This window comes from Poecilia reticulata, chromosome 2 (assembly GCF_904066995.2).
Source record: "Poecilia reticulata chromosome 2, P_reticulata-male-v2, whole genome shotgun sequence".
Lineage (NCBI taxonomy): Eukaryota > Metazoa > Chordata > Actinopteri > Cyprinodontiformes > Poeciliidae > Poecilia > Poecilia reticulata.
Genome location: NC_088831.1, coordinates 14,651,444 through 14,673,100, shown reverse-complemented (window position 1 = coordinate 14,673,100; position 21,657 = coordinate 14,651,444). Strand labels below are relative to the sequence as shown.

Genomic DNA, 21,657 nt, shown 5'->3' with positions numbered 1-21,657 from the left:
TTTGACCTTTATCAGCTCTGACCTGATGCTCTGACCTTTCTGTACATATTTCAGAACCACAGTGTGTCTCAGGACGTCCTGGTCTCTGTGGACGGTGCAGACGTAGCGTCCACCATCTCTGTGTGTGGGATACATGATGGTCAGGCTGACGTCTCCGGTCCTCAGGAAGTCTTTGTTCATCTCTGTGCGGCAGCTGTAAAGTCTGTCCTGCTGGGCGTAGTGTTTACTCGTGTTGGGAAACACATGAATGAACATGAAATGAGGTTCTGACTGGGTCCACTCCACTGACGTGTCCTCAGGAAGGTTGGCTGATGTTCTGCAGGGCAGAACAACAGAACCTGACCCTTCAGTGACCTCGACCTCCTGCTGACCAACTGAGAGGAAATAAATAACAAAATGAGCAGAAACAGTTTGGATCATTATTCTGGTTTGATGCCGCCATTCAGTTTCTGTCTGCAGGATAAAAATCATTTATTTAATAACATAAAATCAGAAACTTTAATCCATCAGTGGTTCATGCTACAGTTATTGATACATCAGAGGGTTTGATCTATACATACATCTATACATCTACAAAACCTGTTTGTTCTGTGGAGGCTGAAGATGACAAAAACACAAAACTAATTATTCCTGGGGATTCATCCTGTTAATGTTCAGTTTATACAGCTGGTCAATGATCAGCATGAATAAATAATGGAGCAAAAAGACAAAACGGTCATGATAAACCATGTTTTATAATCTTAATATATATATATAAAGTATTTTTAAGAAGTCATAAAATGAGGCTGAATATTTAATTAATGCATTTTATTTTTATATTTATATCAATGTGTTTCAAGAAAGCTCCTGTCATTAAAGAACCGACTGCTTTACTGATAATAAAAGACCTCCTTGGGATGCCACCTTGTCGTGGTGGAGGGGTTTGAGTGTCCCAATGATCCTAGGAGCTATGCTATCTGGGACTTTATGCCCCTGGTAGGGTCAAACAAGGCAGACAGGTCCTAGGTGAGGAACCAGACAAAGCGCAACCTGAAGACCCCTTATGATGGACAATAACATTGGATCTGGTTCTCCCTCGCCCGGACGTGGGTCACTGGGGCCCCCCTCTGGAGCCAGGCCTGGAGGTGGGGCACAATGGCGAGCGCCTGGTGGCCGGGATTTCACCCAGGGAGCCCGGCCGGGCTCAGCCTGAAGAGAAGACGTGGGTCCCCCTTCCAATGGGCTCACCACCTGTAGGAGGGGCCAAAGGGGTCGGGTGCAGTGTGTAACGGGCGGCAGCCGAAGGAGGGGACCCTGGCGGTCTGATTCTCGGCTGCAGAAGCTGGCTCTTGGGACGTGGAACGTCACCTCTCTGGTGGGGAAGGAACCGGAGCTAGTGTGCGAGGCTGAGAGGTTCCGGCTAGAAATAGTCGGCCTCACCTCGACGCATGGCTCTGGTTCTGGAACCAGTCTCCTTGAGAGGGGCTGGACGTACTTCCACTCTGGAGTTGCCCACGGTGAGAGGCGCCGGGCAGGAGTGGGCATACTTGTTGCCCCCCATCTTGGCGCCAGTACGTTGGGGTTTATCTCGGTGAATGAGAGGGTAACCTCCCTCTGCCTACAGGTGGGGGGATGGGTTCTGACTGTTGTCTGTGCTTATGGGCCGAACAGCAGCTCAGATTACCCACCCTTCTTGGAGTCCTTAGAGGGGGTACTGGAGAGTGCCCCTCCTGGGGACTCCCTTGTTCTACTGGGGGACTTCAACGCTCACGTGGGCAGTGACAGTGAGACCTGGAGGGGCGTGGTTGGGAGGAATGGCCCCCCAAATCTGAACTCGAGTGGTGTTCTGTTGTTGGACTTCTGTGGTCATCACAGATTGTCCATCACAAACACCATGTTCAAGCATATGGGTGCAGTGATGGGGATGTACTCAAAAAATGTACTAAAGTAAAAGTACAAATACACAGACAAAAATTTACTCAAGTAAAAATACCACATTAACATTTTACTTAGTAAAAGTAAAACGGTACTGGCTTTTAAAAATACTTAAGTATTAAAAGTAAAAGTACTTGCTGAATGCATTACCTAATAGCTGATATCATTAAGTGTACCAATCGTATTTAATTTTAATACATCAGAAATGTGCCATTTTAATGAACAATGCCACAGATAAAGCATGTTTTTATTGTGTTTACTCTCTGTAACATAGTTTAGACTTAGATATGTGATTCTATGCATCATAATTTCAGGGATAGAAACATCTTGTCTCCTGTTCTAACATTGCATGAACTTCACTTTCTTTGCCACTAGTGGCTTTTATTTTGAAAGAAATTCCACTGAAAGGTGGGCAGGGGAGGACATGGAACCAAGCAGTCACGTAGCAGAGTTGTAGTCTACCACCAAACCAGAGACCAAATAAAGACCAAAACCAGCACCCCGCGCTACATGACACAATAAAATTAAGTTCACCTATCAAAATTGCTTCTCAAATTGATCTGAAAGGTCCAGATTACCATAAAAAACACCTAGATATTTAATACTTAGAGTTTAAATAAATTTAACCAGTATCAATTCAAACTCTTCTTCATTTGTTTTGCTTTCATCTCTGTGCTACAATACACATCCCGAAAAGAAATAACGCCCATACTGCCCATGTCAGAAACCACAACTGTCTGCACAATTAAACATAGCAATTAAAGGTAAACAACGCTCTACTATGAACACTGTCCAAGGCACAATAAGGAAAAAGTAGCCAAGCAGAAAGATGATGTTTTCATCCTCCCTCCTGCTGCAATGTCTGCCACCATGACAGGTGACAAAAACAAAGAGCAATGATAAATATATATTTTTTAATGAAATAAAATATCTACTGCAGTGTACGCACGCAGAGCATTACAAGAACACAGAACGGCTCTCAGTGAGGCTTCAGTCCTACAGGACTTAGTAAAGATCCGCCCAGAAGAATTGGATCATTCCTGAATGTCATATTACTATATTGCACTTTGGTCACAGTGTTGTCCCATATATGTGACACCTCAGTCAACACTTCTGCCCAATAATTCAGCGCATGAGTGACAACCTTTTTTCATCGCAGATGCAGCATATGTGTCTCAGTCAGTACAGCTAGCTTGGCTAGCATCACGTCCACGGAGCTTACCTTTCTTTAAACTTTCCTTCCAAGTGATGCTAAAAGTTGGACGAAGTCCCACCGTCTGTGAAAGCAAAGCGCTGCTGATTTTACATGTCGTCGTATCTATGGTTTATGAAGCGCTATTATATTACTGACAATGGGGTATATGCCACGAGAGGTGGTGACGTTTTTCCGTTTGAATTTATGCCACATAGATTGGTTCCGGTCTTGTGAGAAATTCTGTTCCCCTGTGAAAATCTGTTCCCCCTGTGTCGGGAGCGCGCATTGCAGCCAGAAAAGTGGATTCGGCGGATCTGACCATTTTCACGGCGCTTCTGATCAATTTTTCGGTAAAAACTACTCATATAATCATGTCAATGTTGTAATTTTTAATCAGTTTAAACAGTTTAATCGGCAGCTATCAAAATAAAAATACATACATAAATAAACGAGGTCTTATGTGGAGGTCTTTTTACGTAAGGTCCTAAACCTTCGCTTTACAGCACCGATGTTATGCCCAGAAAAGCACGCCTGCCCAAATTTGCATCCCCTGTCGCGGGAGCGCGCATCGCTCTAAACTCTCGCATATTGACGAGGAAACGGATAAAAATATGACCGAAGAGGAAATTTTAAAGATAATTGTAACATTATCACGTTTCTCAACCGTGTAATCCCTAATACGGTGGGTTTTATTTCGCAAATTATTTGAAATAAATACGGTTTTTACACTTTTATTGACACGTGAGTCAAACTTTTTTTTCAGTCCGTGTGTTGTAAACGTTCTCCGGAAATGGTTTGAAATTCTCTGCTTTGTCTTTTGATAACATAATAGCTCAAAAGCATTTCCAGCCTGCCAAAATACGCATCCCCTCTCTATTCTCCTTAAATATTATTATAGTGATTTAAAACTTATACCATCAGTTCTTGGAGCTACTCTCATTATGTAGAAAAAGTTATTTCAGTTATTTTAAATCAATTGGATAATATTTGAGGGGAATAGAGAGGGGATGCATATTTGGCAGGCTGGAATTCCATATTGCCCAAAAATGCATCCCTGTGCTAACTTTGAGAAATAAAGAGTTAAAAGTAAAATAACTTTTTCTACATAATGAGAGTAGCTCCAAGAACTGCTGGTATAAGTTTTAAATCAATTGGATAATATTTGAGGGGAATAGAGAGGGGTGCATATTTTGGCAGGCTGGAAATCCATATTTCCCAAAAAAACATCCCTGTGCTAACTTTGAGAAATAAAGAGTTAAAAGTAAAATAACTATTTCTACATAATGAGAGTAGCTCCAAGAACTGCTGTTATAAGTTTTAAATCAATAGGATAACATTTGAGGGGAATAGAGAGGGGATGCATATTTTGGCAAGCCATCCATATTGCCCAAAAATGCATCCCTGTGCTAATTTTAATAATTGGAGAGTTAAGAGTGAAATAACTTTTTCTACATAATGAGAGTAGCTCCAAGAACTGCTGTTATAAGTTTTAAATCAATTGGATAATATTTGAGGGGAATAGATATGGGATGCATATTTTGGCAGGCTGGAAATCCATATTGCCCAAAAATGCATCCCTGTGCTAACTTTGAGAAATAAAGAGTTAAAAGTAAAATAACTATTTATACATAATGAGAGTAGCTCCAAGATCTGCTGGTATAAGTTTTAAATCAATAGGATAATATTTGAGGGGAATAGAGAGGGGATGCATATTTTGGCAGGCTGGAAATTTTGCCCAAAAACGCATCCCTGTGCTAATTTAAAGAATTCAAGAGTTAATAGTGAAATAACTTTTTCTACATAATCTGAGTAGTTCCAAGAACTGCTGGTATATGTTTTATATCGATAGGATAATATTTGAGGGGAATAGAGAAGGGATGCATATTGTGGCAGGCTCAAAATCTATATTGCCAAAACATCTATATTGCTGGAGAGGACCCCTAAATAGACTTCTTCCAGCCCCAGAGGAGCTGGAAGAAGTGGCTGGGGAGAGGGAAGTCTGGGCCTCCCTTCTGAAGCTGCTGCCCCTGCGACCCGATCCTGGATAAGCTGCAGAAAATGGATGGATGGAAAAGACTAAAATAGTGACTGAGGTCAATTATGGAGACTTAAAGAAACACGAAATATTAATAAAAGCATCCATCCATCCATTTTCTTCCGCTTATCCGGGGTCGGGTCGCGGGGGCAGCAGTTTCAGAAGGGAGGCCCAGACTTTCCTCTCCCCAGCCACTTCTTCCAGCTCCTCCGGGGGAATCCCAACGCGTTCCCAGGCCAGCCGAGAGACATAGTCCCTCCAGCGTGTCCTGGGTCTTCCTCGAGGCCTCCTCCCGGTGGGACATGCCCAGAACACCTCACCAGGGTGGCGTCCAGGAGGCATCCTGACCAGATGCCCGAGCCACCTCAACTGGCTCCTCTCGACGTGGAGGAGCAGCGGCTCCACTTTGAGTCCCTCCCGGATGACCGAGCTTCTCACCCTATCTCTAAGGGAGAGACAGGGTGAGAAGCTCGGTAATGAAGGCATCTTCATTTTAATTAACAGCAGGTTTATAGGAAACAAATCTCTTTTCATAGTAACTCAGATCATATAAATTATTGTTTTAATAATTTCTTTATAGAAATAATCCATTCCTTGGTTATTCTGAATTATTTTGGGCCTGATCTCCTTGGTTACAGAAACTATGAACAATTATTAATTTTCTTATTTCAACAATTTAATTCATAGGATAGAACTTTAAAAAAGAATGAACTGGTTATTTGTCTGACCTTTAACCTTCAGGTGAATCTGTTTCACTGTCCGTTCTTTTACTCCATCAGAGATGCTGCAGCTGTAGTTTCCTCCATCATCCTGCTCAGGTTTCCTCAGAGTCAGGCTGAAGTCTCCAGTATTCAGAGTGTCAGGATTCATGGAGGTCCGTCCTCTGAAACGCTGGTTCTGGTTTTTAAGATCGTCACCGTTTTCTCTCCGTAGGTGGACGGAGTCAGGACTGAGATCACTGCGAGTCCAGATGAGGAACGGATCTTCAGGTTGAAAACCAGAGTAAATGCAGGGCAGCAGGACAGACTCCGCCCCCTCATTAACCTCCACCACTCCACCCAGAGCATGCTGGGAAACTGAGGACACAAGATGAGGGTTTAGTGTAGAATTAATGATCAATTATTCACTAGAGATGAAAAATTTCAGTCTGTCTGCTAAACAGCTCAGTGATACTGAACTCTTATTGGCCGGCAATGATCTCTGTTCATGTAATATGTAAATCACATTAAGCAATATGTCAAAAAATAATTAAAAAATCAGTTAAAAATTAAAAACTGAAGGATTGAAACAGATGAAACTCTAAAATGCATGAATGTATTTTTAGAGTTTGTAGCTGTCGTTATTTGCAGTAGTCTGATGTCAGTTTTCAGGTTGCGTTTTATCTCATGGATGGATTTCTATGACTTCCTGAAAAACTAAAATTCTTCTAATTTTATTTCTCTTCTGGTTCTGATTCTTTATAGTTACAGAATTTGAACCTTCCAGTAACTTTCAGTCAGTTTCTGTTGTGAAACTGATGCGTCTTTGTTGATCAAACAACAATTTGAACATTTCTGTATAATCTACATATTTATTACCTCAATAGAACCTCATTGTGAGCGTTCATCTCAAAAAGGCTTAGACACAATTACACAGTTTTAACCCCGATTCAAAAAGATTCAACATCCATCCATTTATTTTCTAACACCTTTGTCCCTAGTGGGGTCAGGAGGGTTGCTGGTGCCTCTCCAGCCAACGTTCCGCCAGTCTGCCACAGTTAACCCAGATACAGTGGGGCAAAAAAGTATTTAGTCAGCCACCAATTGTGCAAGTTCTCCCACTTAAAAAGATGAGAGAGGCCTGTAATTTTCATCATAGATGTACCTCAATTATGAGAGACAAAAGGAGAAAAGAAAATCCAGAAAATCACATTGTCTGATTTTTAAAGAATTTATTTGCAAAATATGGTGGAAAATAAGTATTTCTTCAGCTACAAACAAGCAAGATTTCTGACTCTCACAGACCTGTAACTTCTTCTGTAAGAGGCTCCTCTGTCCTCCACTTGTTACCTGTATTAATGGTGCCTGTTTGAACTCGTTATCAGTCCACAACCTCAAACAGTCACACTTTGGAGAAATAAACTACAAACTACAACCACCTAGTCAGCCATCTTGGATTCAAATGAACATGAAAAACTAAAGACAGGAAGGAAAACCAGAACCTTCAACATCTGCAAACATTTCTCACTGGTTTCTGAGGTGAATGTTTCTGGGAGCTCATATCCAGATTACTGGTCATATCCAGATTACTGGTCATATCCAGATTACCGGTCTCAGTGGTTCTGATGCTGACAGAACTACAACCTGATAGAAAATATCAGAACCAGATCAGCTGCTGAACCCAAACCAGACAAATTAAACCCAGACAGGAAACAGCAAAGTGGAGCCACTGGGTGGGTGGAAGAGACCAGAATCCAACAATAAACCAGTGAGATCTACTGGGAGGACTGGTGAGAGACCAGTCACTGGAACCAGAACCCGAGGTTCTGATTAAGAACCAATGAAAGAAGCTCTGAGGCTGATCAGAAGCTTCCAGAGAGACTGGAGAGGAAGAGGAGTAGAGAGAGGAAGGTGACCTTACTGAGCAGGAGGACCATCATCATCATCATCATCATCATCATTGTCTCAGATCAAACACAGAGGTGTCCATCAGATCCAGCAGTTGATCGTCTCTGAAACAAGATCAATGTTTTTATGGAACCAGCAGAGACACGCAGAGGGGGAGGAAACTCCACTGCTGATTGGCTGATTCAGATGCTGCTGAACCTGTTCTGATCCAGATCAGTTCTGAGAAAAGGCGGGGAGCTCTGGTTCCTCATAGTTCTGTTGGAGTTCATTCATTTCTGTCTCTGAGCTCCACCAGGTCCGTTTACCAGTTCCAGAATCCGACCAGAACCACTCAGTGTAAATTACCCTGAGAAATAAAGAGATTTAGTTATTTATAAAAACAGGCTTTAATGCTGAAAATGATCAAGTTTGTTACAAGCCATACATGTCATCCAAATGGATCAGAACCAGAGTTACATTCACCATCCAGCCTGGGAAACACCGAGCTCCTGATGGAACCAGGTGAGGTAAAGATTATAGAGAGTTTAACTTTTATTCTCCTCAGTCTGTTTGAAATCTCAGAGAAAATCAGAGATCCTGACTGAAATCAGATGATGCAGCTCTGCATCCGAACCAGAACCAGGCCCAGTTCTGGTTCTGTCCAGCAGCTCAAAGAGAGAAAACCAGTCAGGACTGGAAACCAGTAGAAAGTGGAGTTAAAACTCACCTGATCAGATCTTTGCTTCTCCTTCTGTTCACACAAACCAAGTCGGAGCAAACAGGAGAACTGGACCTGATTCTCCAGAACCTGAACCCAACCCACCTAAGGCTCCGCCCCCTCTGACAGCAGAGGTGTGTTCACCTGTACTTTTTCCCAGTAATAAAAGATAATGGTAACACTAATAAGAACAAACCAGAATTATTAGCAAGAGCATTTACTAAGATACATAGTATGGAGAATCTTAGTAGTACTGAAAAAAAAAGGATGGGAAACATTAAAAAATCACAGTGAGTTGCTATGTAATGATGAAGATGACGAGAATATTATGAATATGGAATTTTCTTTAATAGAATTAAATAGAGCATTAAAAAACTCTAGTAAATCAACACCTGGGGAAGATCAAGTTAATTATATTATGTTAAATAATCTTAGTGAAAAAAGTAAGGAGATATTATTAGAAATGTATAATAAGATATGGGAGGAAGGAATTTTACCGGATAAATGGAAAGAAGCTATCATTATTTCTATTTCTAAACCTGGTAAAGATCCACATTTAGCTGAGAGTAATAGACCGATAGCATTAACGTTGTGTATTGGTAAAGTAATGGAAAAGATGGTGAATAACAGATTAATATATTTTCTGGAATCTAAAGAGAAGATTAAAGCATATCAATTTGGGTTTAGAAAAGGAAGAAGTACAATAGATCCTAGACTATGTTTGGAACATGAAATTAGGAGGGCACAGGTGAATAAAGAGGTGATAGCAATCTTTTTGGATATAGAAAAAGCATATGATATGTTATGGAAAGAAGGATTATTGATTAAAATAAAACAAATGGGTTTAAGGGGTAAAATATATAGATGGATTAACTTTTTTTTTAACTGGAAGAAATATAAAAGTTAAAATAGGTAGTGAAGTAAGTTCAAAACATCAAATTGAAAACTGTACTCCTCAAGGAAGTATAATAAGTCCTATGTTATTTGTTATAATGATTGATAATATTTTTAGTTAAATAGATATTTTGGAGTATTGTTATTTGCAGATGATGGCCTTATTTGTAAAAGGGGGAAAAATTTAAAATTTATAAATAAGAAAATGAAGGAGGCAATACATAATGTAGAAGATTGGGCTTTACAATGGGGTTTTAGAGTTTAAATATCTAAATCTAAGTTCGTTACTTTTACTAATGGGAAAATAAATACTAATTTAAGTCTTAAATTGTATGAGAATGATGTAGAAAGGATAGATCAGATTAAATATTTAGGAATTTGGTTCAACAAAAAAGTTACATGGAAAATGCATATAAGAAAAATAATTGAGAAAAGTAAAAAAAATCCTAAATATAATGAGATGTTTAAGTAGTAAAGATTGGGGAGCTGGTAGGAAGGTATTAAAAACAATATACATAGGACTAATTAGATCAGTAACTGATTACGGATGTATTGTATATAGTTCAGCTTCTAATAGTTTACTAAAAGAAATAGATAGAATACAATATCAGGTTTTAAGAATTTGTTGCGGAGCAATGAAAACAACCCCAGTATCAGCTTTACAAGTTGAAATGGGTGAGATGCCACTAGAGCTCAGAAGAAAACAACTAGCCATAAATTATTGGGCAAATGTTAAAGGACATAAGGAAAATTATCCTCCAAATGTTATGTTACAACCTTGTCAGGAAAAAGTAAAAAATTAAATTAATAGTTTTGGATGGATTATTAATAATGAGATAAGTGATATAGGAATAAATCATTATTTAATTAGTCCTGTGGTGAGTATTCCTGATACTCCACCTTGGTTAAGTGGAAAAGCTGAAGTTGATTTAAGCTTATTGGAAAAAGGCAGACAAATAGAAAAAAAGAGATGGAAAGGTATATAAAGAAAGAATATGCTGAGTTTTTACAAGTATATACAGATGCTTCTAAAATGTTAAATGATAAAATTGGAATAGCGTTTATAATTCCAGACTTAAACATTATGAAAAATAAAAGAGTAACAGAATGACAGTTTGTACAGGTGAGCTAATGGCTCTAGAATGGTGTGAGGAAACAAGAAAGAAGGAAATATTGATTTGTTCAGATTCAAGTAGTGCATTAATAAGTATTTTAGAACAGAATTCAGAAACTAGACAAGATATCATCTTGAATATTAATCCATTTTTAAAATTAAAAAATATGGATCCAGGTTAAGTTAATTTGGATTCCTGCTCATATTGGAATAGTAGGAAATGAGTTGGCGGATCAATTTGCTAAGAGTGCAGCAAAAAGGGATAATGTTGAGGTAAATATCAAAATAAGCAGAAAGGAGGTCAAAAGTATAAGTAAAATGTATATTAAAAAGAAATGGCAGGAATTATGGGATAGAGAAGAAAAGGCTAGATTTTATTGTAGCATTCAAAAAAAGTAGGGGAATGTAGGGAATGTAATGGGAATAAAAAAGAAGAGGATGTTCCATCCATCCATCCATTTTCTTACACCCTTGTCCCTTAGTGGGGTCGGGAGGGGTGCTGGTGTCTATCTCCAGCTAATGTTCCAGGCGAGAGGCGGGGTCACCCTGGACAGGTCGCCAGTCTGTCGCAGGGCAACACAGAGACACACAGGACAAACAACCATGCACACACACACTCACACCTAGGGGCAATTTGGAGAGGCCAATTAACCTGACAGTCATGTTTTTGGACTGTGGGAGGAAACCGGAGTACCCGGAGAAAACCCACGCATGCACAGGGAGAACATGCAAACTCCATGCAGAAAGACCGGGGCCGGGAATCGAACCCAGAACCTTCTTGCTGCAAGGCAACAGCTCTACCAACTGCACCACTGTGCAGCCAAGAAGAGGATGTTGTGTCCAGATTAAGGTTTGGGCATACGGGGCTAAATAGTACTTTGAAAATAATTAATAAACATAGTACAGGTTTGTGTAGTTATTGTGGAGAGTCAGAAACGGTGCAGCATATTTTTCTAGAATGTAATAAGTATAGTCGGGAAAGAGAGGTGTTAATCAGAGAGTTAAATAGAAATAAAATTAATTTAGATATAAAAAATTTGCTGCAAAAATCATCTGAGGATATAGTATTTAACAGCATTTGGTTTTCTTAGGAAGTCCGGTATTATGGGAAGATTATAGTGGTAGGACATCTAATCTATACTCCAGTCTGGAAGGTGGCGGTAATGCACCTATAAGTTGTTTGCCAACCGCCATAAAACAAAAAGAAGAAGAAGAATTGGTCTCTCTAAATCCTCCCTAGGTGTCTGTGTGTGCATGGTTGTTTGTCTCTGTGTTGCCCTGCGACCTGTCCAGGTGACCCCGCTTCTCGCCTGGAATGTTAGCTGGAGAAGCACCAGCAACCCTCCCGAGCCCACTAGGGACAAGGGTGTACAGAAAATGAATGGATATCAGCCAGATATATGAAGGCCAGGGTTCTTGAGTTATTTTGGAATTTATTGAACATCATTTCTTTTTATTTATCAAAGTATAATAAAACTATTTAGAGAGTTTTAAACTGAGGATCAGGGACTGAAGCCGGTCATGTAGTGAAAAAGACTGGATAGATCCGACTGACAAAACCTTTAACAACGAGCTTCCAGAAGTTTCTGGATGATAAAGTTTCTGGGTCTTTTTCTGAGCTTCATTTCTGCCCAGATAATTTATTTATCTTGATAAATCCAGTGGAAAAACAGAGGAGATAATAATGTTCCTGTAGAGGTGATCACAGTCAAAAGGTGTTTTACACCAAGATTGAATCGTTGGAGGGAAAGAAAACTAAATAAATTGACGGCTTTAAAACTTTTACACAATAATGTTTCATTTTTAGATGTTATACTTCATTATTATTCTTTATCCTTAATTTTTCTACTAATCTGCAGTAATGAAGACGTTTCCCCTGTTTGCTTCTCAGGTTATAAATAAATGTTCAAACTGGTGACAGAGACGCCAGACTGCAAGATGAAACTTTTTCAATTATCATGAAGTTTTTTTTACTGGAAGCTGCAGAGCCGACAGGCTGTAAAACCATCAGCTGTCGGGTTCAATCTGAACAAACTGTCCTGATCTGAACCAGAACCAGAACCAGTAGTGAGCAAATCATTTAGTTTAGAAAAAACTAAATGAGCAAACTGAGGCAACCAGGAAACATTTCTGTACAGCAGAGACAGAAACTGATAAACATCTCACAGTAAACGCCTACAGTAATTAAAACCTGTTTGTAACTCAGCAGGTTTTAAACTTTTTCATTGGAAACGTTTGAAACAAACCAGTTAAACAACTTAAAGCCACCAGGCTAAAGGAGCCCAAAGCTTTAAGATCATTATGTTCAGGAATGAAAGATGGAGGTTCAGGTGAAAATCAGCATGGAAAGTTTCCTTCAGATCAACATTAAACAACATGATTACATTAAATAAATTAATAAAATTATCTGTTTAATCAACCACATATTTTTAGGTTTGTGGTTGTGTATTTTCAGTCAGAGTGAGAGTTCCTGTTCCAGAGAGGATCTCTGCTGCAGCAGCACCAACCATCTGATCAGGCTGGCTGGTGTTCATTCCTCTCTGGACTCCATCTATAGACCGGATCATTGTCCAGAATCCAACAACCCGTCCCTGATTAGAACCAGCCAGGTGAGCCTCCCTCATGTTACCTCATCTTTCAACCTGTACCCCATTGGACTCGCCTCTCTCCTCTTCAGACGCTCAGAACCTTTTGAATTATCTGACATTTTCTTAATGGTATTCCAAACCCTGTCTAATGCCGTATTTTTCCCCAATGACTCACAATATTTACTCCAATAATCCCTCTTAGCATTTCTTATGATCTTCCTGACTTCTGCTTATTTTCTCTTATAATTTATTTCGGAAGAAAATATTTATTTTTTAGGTTTTTATAGGCCTTGTTTCTTATTCTAATTGCTATTGAACACTCTAGAGTCCACCAAGGAACCATCTTCTTCTTTTTAATATGCAATTTGCAATATGACCATATCTTTGACACTTATAGCATCTGAGAGTTGGTGGAATATAAGTTCTTACACTGAAACTCATGTATCCAATCATTACTTTATCAGGTTTAACTTTATCTTTGAATTCCAGTAACACAGATGTACTGTCCAATCTTTCCCCATTTCTAAAAGCCTGCAATCATTTTATGCCTGAAATCTCTCCTCATTTTATTATTTTCTTTAGTTCTTCCAAGTTTTCTCCAATCTGTATCCCTGATATTACTCCTTTTGTTCCTCTTTCTTCCCCCACTACCTTCCTTTCCACCACTTCTTTTTTACATACCACTTGAAGTTTTATTGCCTTATTCTTTTGTTCAGCATTCTTACAGATAATACTCCCATCCCTTAAAACTTTAGCCAGTTCCACATCTCCGATAACTTTCTTTAGTCCATTTGATAAACTGATCGGACTCACCCAATCATATCTTGTCCTGTCCTAAATTTTAATATAACTTTAAATTCTTCCATCATTTTTTTCTTCTTCATCTCAACACTTTCTTCCTCATCTTCCAAAGATCTTTTGCCTACATTTAGTCCTTTTTTATTCTTGTCTCTCCCTCCTCCCCCTTTTCTATTTTCTACTAAAGCCCAACCTGTGTCCATATTTTCATCTTCTGAACATCCCCCACTACATCTAGCCATCTTAATCTACTCGCAGTCCAGATTATGCCAAAACCGCCTTAGAAATCAACTTATTACTCGCCACAAATCGCTTAAACTCTCCCACTCTCAGAAAATCCGCGTTCTCCAATCTCCGATCCTCCCGTCACTCCCAGAGAGACCAATTAACTAAGAGTCATGTTTTTGAACTGTGGGAGGAAGCTGGAGTACCTGGAGAGAATGCACAGGGAGAACATGCAAACCCCATGCAGAAAGACCCAGGCCTGGAATTGAACCCAGGACCTTCTTGCTGCACGGCAACAGCTCTAATTAGCATTAGCTAACGACAGTCAGCTGGCTCATCACTCAAGGTTCAGCTGTTGCACTTACTGTTATATTCGTGCTTGACAAAGACCAGACGTTGTATAATGCTCATATACTTTTATTAAAGCATCTTTTAGAGGTCTGTTCACACAGCTTGCTCACAGGTGTGTCACATCTACTTCTATTGTTCTATTCTCTACATTTATACATTCACATGAACTCATGCTCACCACCTAGTGGACAGAAACATAATTTATTCAATCATGACATCCTCCTTTCTTTAAAGTAAGATTGTTACAAAAAGAATCCTATCAAAGATTAACATACATTGCATGAGACAGTTACCACATAGCTATACTTAACACATTAAAAACATCAATTACAAAATAGACATTTCAACTTTTTTTTTCTTTTTCTTTTTTTTTTTTTTTTACAAGTTCAGTCTGTCAGGTTTGTTCACCACTCTGGTAGATCTTCTTAACACAGGTGGGTTGTCCCCAAGACGGTCACAGGGTGTTTCAGTTGTAGGAATAATCTGGGAGTCCTTAGAAACTTCACTTGACTCAACAACAGGCTCTAATGGAGTTTTTAACAAACTGCGCCGATTTCTTCTCACAACTTGTCCATCTTCAGTTTTCACTTCAAATGAACGTGGAGCTACGTCCTGCAGAATAGTTGCTTTAGTATTCCATCCCTCATCATCCTGAATCCTTACAGCAGTGTTTTTCAACCACTGTTCCGCGGCACACTAGTGTGCCGTGAGTGATCGTCAGGTGTGCCGTGGAAATTATTCAATTTCACTACGGTACCGTATTTTCCGGACTATAAGCTGCTACTTTTTTCCTAAGCTTTGAACCATGCGGATTGTAGCCCGATGTGGCTTTTCTGTGGATTTTTCTTCGACCACCAGGGGGCTCTCTAGCAGGAAGTGAATCATTAGAAGTCAAAATTGTAAATCAAAGAAGAACGGCTAATTTTCATTTAGAACAAGCTCATGCTAGCAGCAGGCACGACGGAGAAATGTTTTCAAACTCATATCATGCAGCTTTTAAGTTGAGGGCTGTGGATCTGGCACTACAGGAGGGAAATAGAGCCGCTGCATTTAAGCTCGGTGTGAACGAAACCATGGTTCGCTTTGGAGACGGAGTGCTGCGTCCAGCAGATTTATTAGGACGAGGCATTCTGCTGGGTCCTGATGGAAAACCGAGAGCAGCTTCCAGTTTTTATTTTATTTTTTTTAATTGAGGGTGCTAGTATGGTGCGCTCTATAGTCCGAAAAATACGGTAATTGGTTTAAAAAGATTTTTTGAAAATGAATTGTCTGCAAATAATGCCATCTTCGAGTGTCTGCTGTAGTAGTGACTAGCGGCGTAATCATGTAATGTTCTTACCACTAGATGGCAGTAGGTACAGAGCATTTTACATTACAACAAGAGAATTAGTGATGCATGAATGTTACAGGTAGCAGTGAGAGCATTGAATCTAGAAAGACTGTGATGACAGTGATGGAAAAGACAGTGAAGCTCAACAGTAGTTAGAAAGAACATGAGTCCATTTCCCACAACATATCTGTGTGAAGTGAGCTTCTCAAGTCTGGTTACTATAAAAACTAAAACCAGAGACAGACTGGGAGCTGTTGAGGAAGAGCTTTGTCTTTCTTCAATTTCTGCCAGGAAATCGGATCTGTTTTCATCCAAACATGCACAGGTTTCACACTAGGTGGGTAAAATATACAGACATTGACATTGTGTACATGCAACTCTTCATATTGTAACGGTGAATATGAAGTGAAATGTTTCCCAAATATTATTGCTTCTTTCAGAATAAGAATTGTTTTCTGTATTCTGGCTATAAGAATGCTTGTGGATTAGTTTGTAAAACACTTTGAAGTTTTCTACAACTTCTTTAAATTTAACACCACAGTGTTGTGGCACTGTTCAGGTGTAATTTTGAAGTGGACATGTTAAGTGCAATTTGAAATAGGAAATGTAAAATGTGATAAAAATACATGTTTGTGTTTATTTTGATTCATATTCAAGAGACTTTGATAAGAATGACTATATAGGCGGCTACAGAGTATCTTTGTTTCCATTTTTGGTTGGTGGTGTGCCTCGGGATTTTTAAAATTAAAACAGTGTACCTTGACTCAAAAATGGTTGAAAAACACTGCCTTACAGGATCCTTGTATGACAGTGGGGGTAGAATCTTAGTTGATCTGTCATAATATGACTTTTGTTTTACTTTCTGCTTTCGTAACTTGTACTCCAACTTTGATGATTTCTTTGCACCTTGTTCATTACTATCATAACTTGGCAAAGTTGTACAAATCTTTCGATTCATCAAGAGTTCAGCAGGTGAAAATCCACATGGCAAAGCTGAAGATCTGTAGCTTAATAAAGCTAAATACGGGTCAGAGTTACTATGCAGCTTTCTTCAGAAGTTGCTTAAGAATATGAACTCCTTTCTCCGCTTTTCCATTTGACTGTGGATAATGTGGACTTGATGTTACATGTTTAAAATCATACTGTTCTGTAAACTCTTGCCATTTTCTGCTACTATGGTCCATTGTCACTCACCACAATATGTGGATTAATACTTGTGTGCCTCTTACTTGTTCAGTTTTTCCTTCAACTAAACCTTCCAGTCAAACGTTTTTCCTCATTATTATTATTAGCGAAAATAAATTGTAGACTTGAGCCACAATAATGTAAATTTACTAAATCTTTTTTTAATGATCCAGATGGAGATGGGTTTGTGCCGAACCTCCAGTTGGTGGCAGTAACCCACCAGTTGGTCCCGGTCCAACATCAGAGCAGATCAGGTTCGGATCAGGGTTCTGATGGTGCAGGATTCTGAAACAGATCGGACTGAATGAAATCCATCATGTGTTGTGATTAATCCAGAGTCGGAGCTGCTCTGTAGCCGTTGTCCTGGTGGCTAACAGCGGGTTAGCACCGTTAGCCTGCAGAGGCTAACTCATTTTCACATTAAAAGTAGCTTTTAATCGCAGCTGCAATGGAAACAACGGCGACGAAAAGACGAGACAACAAAAAATCCCTGCGGGTTAAAGTCATCAGCCTGGGGAACGCAGAGGTGGGGAAGGTAGGACAGTTTCTGATTATTTCACAGCACATCTACATGGAGACTGGTCCGGTTGAGCTGGACGCCCCAACACGGACTAACCACACTGCTTTATAGCTCAATTAATAGTTTATTACACGTAAATACATGGAGAAACTACTAAGAGCCTGCATTGCAAACCCTTCTTTAATGTTAAGACAATATACCGATGCTTTTAGGTCTGAGCCCAAGACGTTATTGTTTATACCAGACTTTATTCAAATATTACATTATTTTATTATTCCTCATAATTTCTTTAAACTTCCAGACATTTGAATGAATGTCCAAAAAGGGTGTTAACTACTCTACTATTCGGCTTACCTCACCTTTATAGATAATTCATATAGATATTATAATTTATGTCATTCAGGAATATTACCTGATGTAGTGGGCTAAACAAAGGAAAATTTGTCTTTTAATTTACAGTCCTTCAATTTTTTAAATCTCTGAGTAAATTAGATTATTCTACCCAAAATCATACCTCAGTGTTAGTCTGACCCTCTGATTCTGCAGTTCCTAGAGCCAAAGAGGCCTGAGTACAATCCATTATAGAGTTGGTACCCATGTTTTGTATCGTCAATTAGAGTTGGTACATTAGACGTTTAGCAGTCAGTCCACAGTCAACTTACAAGTCAGTTTCTAGGTAAACTGATCATCATTGTTGATAGTAGAGGTACCGGCTTATTAATGGGTAAGAACCAAAAGGCAATGAATGTCTGGTCACTAAATGGAGGTAGGAGTTGAAGGACTGATTGAACCTTGAGCCTCATTAGCAGGAACATCCTGGTTCTTGACGTTAATCAGAAACCTGTTCTTACCTTCAGAGCTGCATCATCAAGCGCTACTGTGAGAAGAGGTTTGTTCCAAAGTACCTGGCAACAATCGGCATCGATTACGGAGTTACGAAGTAGGTCCTCACACCGACCGCTGTCCTGAACCAGACGGCTGTACATCGTAGTGATGTGTGTGTTTGTGTGTGTCAGAGTTCAGGTCAGAGACAGAGAAATCAAGGTGAACATCTTCGACATGGCTGGACATCCCTTCTTCTACGAGGTGAGACTCTTCAGGACGTTACAGGCGACTATCTGGTTTCTTTCAGCAGGTGGACAGGCAGCATCCCGCTTGTCCTGCTCTGTGTTTCAGGTCCGTAACGAGTTCTACAAAGACAGCCAGGGAGTGCTGCTGGTGTACGACGTGGGTCTGAGGGAGAGCTTCGACGCCCTGGACAGCTGGCTGGGGGAGATGAAGCAGGAGATGGGCTCTCAGGCCAACATGGACAGCATCGTCTTCGTCGTCTGCGCCAACAAGGTCCGACCCAATCTACTGCCAAGTCATCAATAACATACTGAACAGATCTGTGTTCAGTCTTTCTGGTCTCTGCCGCCCCCAGGTGGACCTGACAAAGCGGCGGGTGGTGGATGAAGGTGAGGGTCGTCTGTGGGCGGAGTCCAGAGGGTTCCACTACTTTGAGACGTCGGCCCAGAGCGGCGAGGGCATCAACGAGATGTTCCAGGTAGTCCTGACGTCCTGTGAGCCGCAGAGCTTCGTAACTGATGCTCTGATGTTCTTCTGATTTCCTCCGCAGGCGTTCTTCTCCTCCATCACTGACATGTGTGAGAACGGTGGGAAGCGGCCGGTGTCAGAGGTCAGCGTGGGCTTCACCAAGGAGCAGGCCGACACAATTCGCCGCATCCGCAACAGCAAGGACTCCTGGGACATGCTGGGGGTGAAGCCGGGTGCCACGCGGTGAGTCCGGATCCTCGCCGAGGTGCGACCCGTGGCGTCTCCTGACGCTGACGCTGTCGTCTGTCTGCAGGGAGGAAGTGAACAAGGCGTACAGGAAGCTGGCTGTCCTGCTGCACCCGGATAAATGCGTCGCCCCCGGCAGCGAAGACGCCTTCAAGGCGGTGGTGAACGCTCGCACCTCGCTGCTGAAGAACATCAAATAACAGAGACAGAGAACCACTAACATGTTCATTCCTTATTTATCTGGATATTTACTCTGTCTCTGTGCCACAGTGCTGTTTGCCAACCCTTAACCTTTAATCTTTGACCTGAGAACAGGTGGGTCTGACGATGAGGACGGCAGAGTCCACCAGAACCAACCAGGTCCATTTAGAGATCCGAGTCTGTGTCGCTGTTTACAGAAATATGTGAATATTATTTAGATTTAACATCTTTCATCAGTAATTTAATTTAAATATTTTCATTCTTTGCAAATGTTTAGAAAAGTTTCGTTTTTTGTACAAATTTAAAATTCATTTACAGTTATAATTTTCTTCCATAACATTGTAAAAAATTATATTTTAAAATCTAAATTAAAAATTTATTATTTTAACATCTGGACCGATAAATTAATGTCAGGATTATTTTAAATGGTTTCCTATCATTATTAATCAAATTTAAAAAAAATAAACTTCTTAATATTTTACACTTTCTGTGAGCATCCAAATATGTAGATTAAATTCACAAATTTTAAGGGTAACAAAAGTTATACATTTTTCTTATAACTTTTGTTTATTGTTACTCAAACATTTGATCTGGTTTGCAGCATTTTAAAAAATAATAACACTTCATAAACATTGCATTGGCTTGCAAAATAACAAAAAGTGATATTTTTTTAGCCAAAAGAAAACATTTAAAATTTTTTACAAATGTCACAATTATAAGGAATTTATTGGCAGATAATCCTTAAATTATTTTTAGAAATTTGAGAATTAATTTAATATGGTTAAATATGAATTTATTTTGGATTTAATGTTACTTATATTAATAAAATGTTTTAAATTAAAAAGAAAATTAAATGTTCCAAATTCAACATGTTTATAAAAATTATCCCTAAAATCAGAAAAACATTGATGTTGTCAAAAACTGATAAAATTATAATATTAAACTCAAGGTAAAACTGAGTTAACTGAACAAAATGAAATCAGCTTTAAATTGGGCTCAGAAATACCGCAGGAAGTTGTAATTTCTAGAACTTATGTCACTTCCTGTTGCTCTCATAATCTTTGTGGTCTGCAGCTGATGGACCGGCTCGGTTCTGTTGGTGTTCTGTTCATCAGAACCTCACTGAGCTCAGAAAACGTCACGATTCACCGTGTTTATAAAGGTTCCCAGGTGAACGGGTCATGTAGGGTCAAAGTGCATGCTGAATGTTGAGATGTGATCCTTATGTTCCAAACAAACAGCCAGAACCAGAACCAGAACCAGACAGCATGATGCTCAGTCAGGACAAGAACCAATCAGGAGACCCCTCCAATTACCCATAATTCACCTGAAAAGTTTATTTACTCAATAATTTATTTAATTAGTTTTAACTTTTGATTTAAATTATTTTCTGTCGGTTTCTGTTTTTAAAGTTGCACATTTTAGAGACATTTTAACCCTGATATTTAATTGTCACATTTTGTCAACTTTTATATTTAAAAAGCTAAACATTTAGTGTGTAGCTAAGTATCTAGCTTGCTAACCATATATTTAGCTTTATACTAAATATATTGCTAAATAGTTAGCTTGCTAACTACATATTTAGTTTGTAAACTATATGTTGATTTTCAAGTAAATATTTAGTTAGCAACCTAACTATTTAGCTACCATTTAAATACTTAGTTTGAAGCTAAACAGTTAGCTTGCTATCTATTTAGCTAACTAAATAGAACAATTTACATAATTTTATCTGAAATCTCGTTTGAGTTGGTTTAATTTGCAAGTTTAGTGATTAGAAAGCATTTCTCTGAAACTGCTTGGATGTTTTATTGTAGAACTTTACCAGAATATTAAAATAATTTTTTTATTTTCAAGAGAAATTAGAATCAACCTCCAAATCTTCCTTATTTCTACTGCCAAACATTAAATCCTGTCATTTATTGTGACATGTACTCCGGTTTGAACTGGACTTTCTTTTTTTTTTTTACGCTACCATAGAAACGGTCAGCATGTTCCCCTCTAAGGTTTACATGAAGGATCCAACAGAACCATCTGTGTCTGTTTACAGACTTTTATCAGGTTGACTGTTTGATAACAGAGCTGACTTCTGGCATGGATACATGTTATTATTACAGTTTTATATTTTTACATGTTAATGTTTGTGTCCACAGGAATGAATAAAATCAGCCTGAACTTCCACATGTTCAACCAAATGGATTTAATGTTTCATTTTTCTAATTCCA

The 21,657-nt window shown here is 39.3% G+C and overlaps 2 protein-coding genes across 7 annotated transcripts in view; one reads left to right on the top strand and one right to left on the bottom strand.

Moving 5' to 3' along the window:
* LOC103456824 (NACHT, LRR and PYD domains-containing protein 3-like) overlaps positions 1 to 8,558 on the bottom strand; it is a 31,396-nt gene extending 22,838 nt beyond the window's left edge. Inside the window, exons 1-5 of one of the 5 annotated variants that reach the window (XM_081612774.1) lie at positions 8,457 to 8,558; positions 7,949 to 8,096; positions 7,764 to 7,854; positions 5,873 to 6,220; positions 36 to 374 (exon numbers count right to left, since the gene is read on the bottom strand). In XM_081612774.1, the coding sequence (XP_081468900.1) occupies positions 36 to 374; positions 5,873 to 6,220; positions 7,764 to 7,803 (727 nt within the window). In that variant the 5' untranslated portion in view covers positions 7,804 to 7,854; positions 7,949 to 8,096; positions 8,457 to 8,558. Of the gene's footprint in view, positions 1 to 35; positions 3,977 to 5,872; positions 6,221 to 7,608; positions 7,654 to 7,763; positions 7,855 to 7,948; positions 8,097 to 8,456 lie in introns of those variants that run through there. The other 4 variants (XM_081612785.1, XM_081612781.1, XM_081612778.1 and 1 more) reach the window with 4 other exon arrangements.
* Positions 8,559 to 16,629: 8,071 nt separating this feature from the next.
* dnajc27 (DnaJ (Hsp40) homolog, subfamily C, member 27) lies at positions 16,630 to 21,627 on the top strand. Of its 2 annotated transcripts, none has more exons than XM_081613293.1 (7): positions 16,630 to 17,467; positions 18,310 to 18,392; positions 18,469 to 18,538; positions 18,629 to 18,793; positions 18,876 to 19,001; positions 19,071 to 19,231; positions 19,302 to 21,627. In XM_081613293.1, the coding sequence occupies exons 1-7, from the start codon at positions 17,381 to 17,383 to the stop codon at positions 19,432 to 19,434; spliced, it is 825 nt and encodes a 274-aa protein (XP_081469419.1). In that variant the 5' UTR covers positions 16,630 to 17,380; the 3' UTR covers positions 19,435 to 21,627. The 2 variants fall into 2 exon arrangements, with proteins under 2 accessions (XP_081469419.1, XP_081469420.1); XM_081613294.1 differs by having other exon boundaries at positions 16,841 to 17,467; positions 18,876 to 18,998.
* Positions 21,628 to 21,657: the final 30 nt, after the last annotated feature.

Bases quoted from the DNA above. Each gene is read 5' to 3' on its own strand.
- dnajc27 (XM_081613293.1), top strand. From the start codon at position 17,381: ATGGAAACAACGGCGACGAAAAGACGAGACAACAAAAAATCCCTGCGG. The intron at 17,468-18,309 runs GTAGGACAGTTT...TCTTACCTTCAG, and splicing joins GGAACGCAGAGGTGGGGAAG to AGCTGCATCATCAAGCGCTA. The intron at 19,232-19,301 runs GTGAGTCCGGAT...GTCTGTCTGCAG, and splicing joins GTGAAGCCGGGTGCCACGCG to GGAGGAAGTGAACAAGGCGT.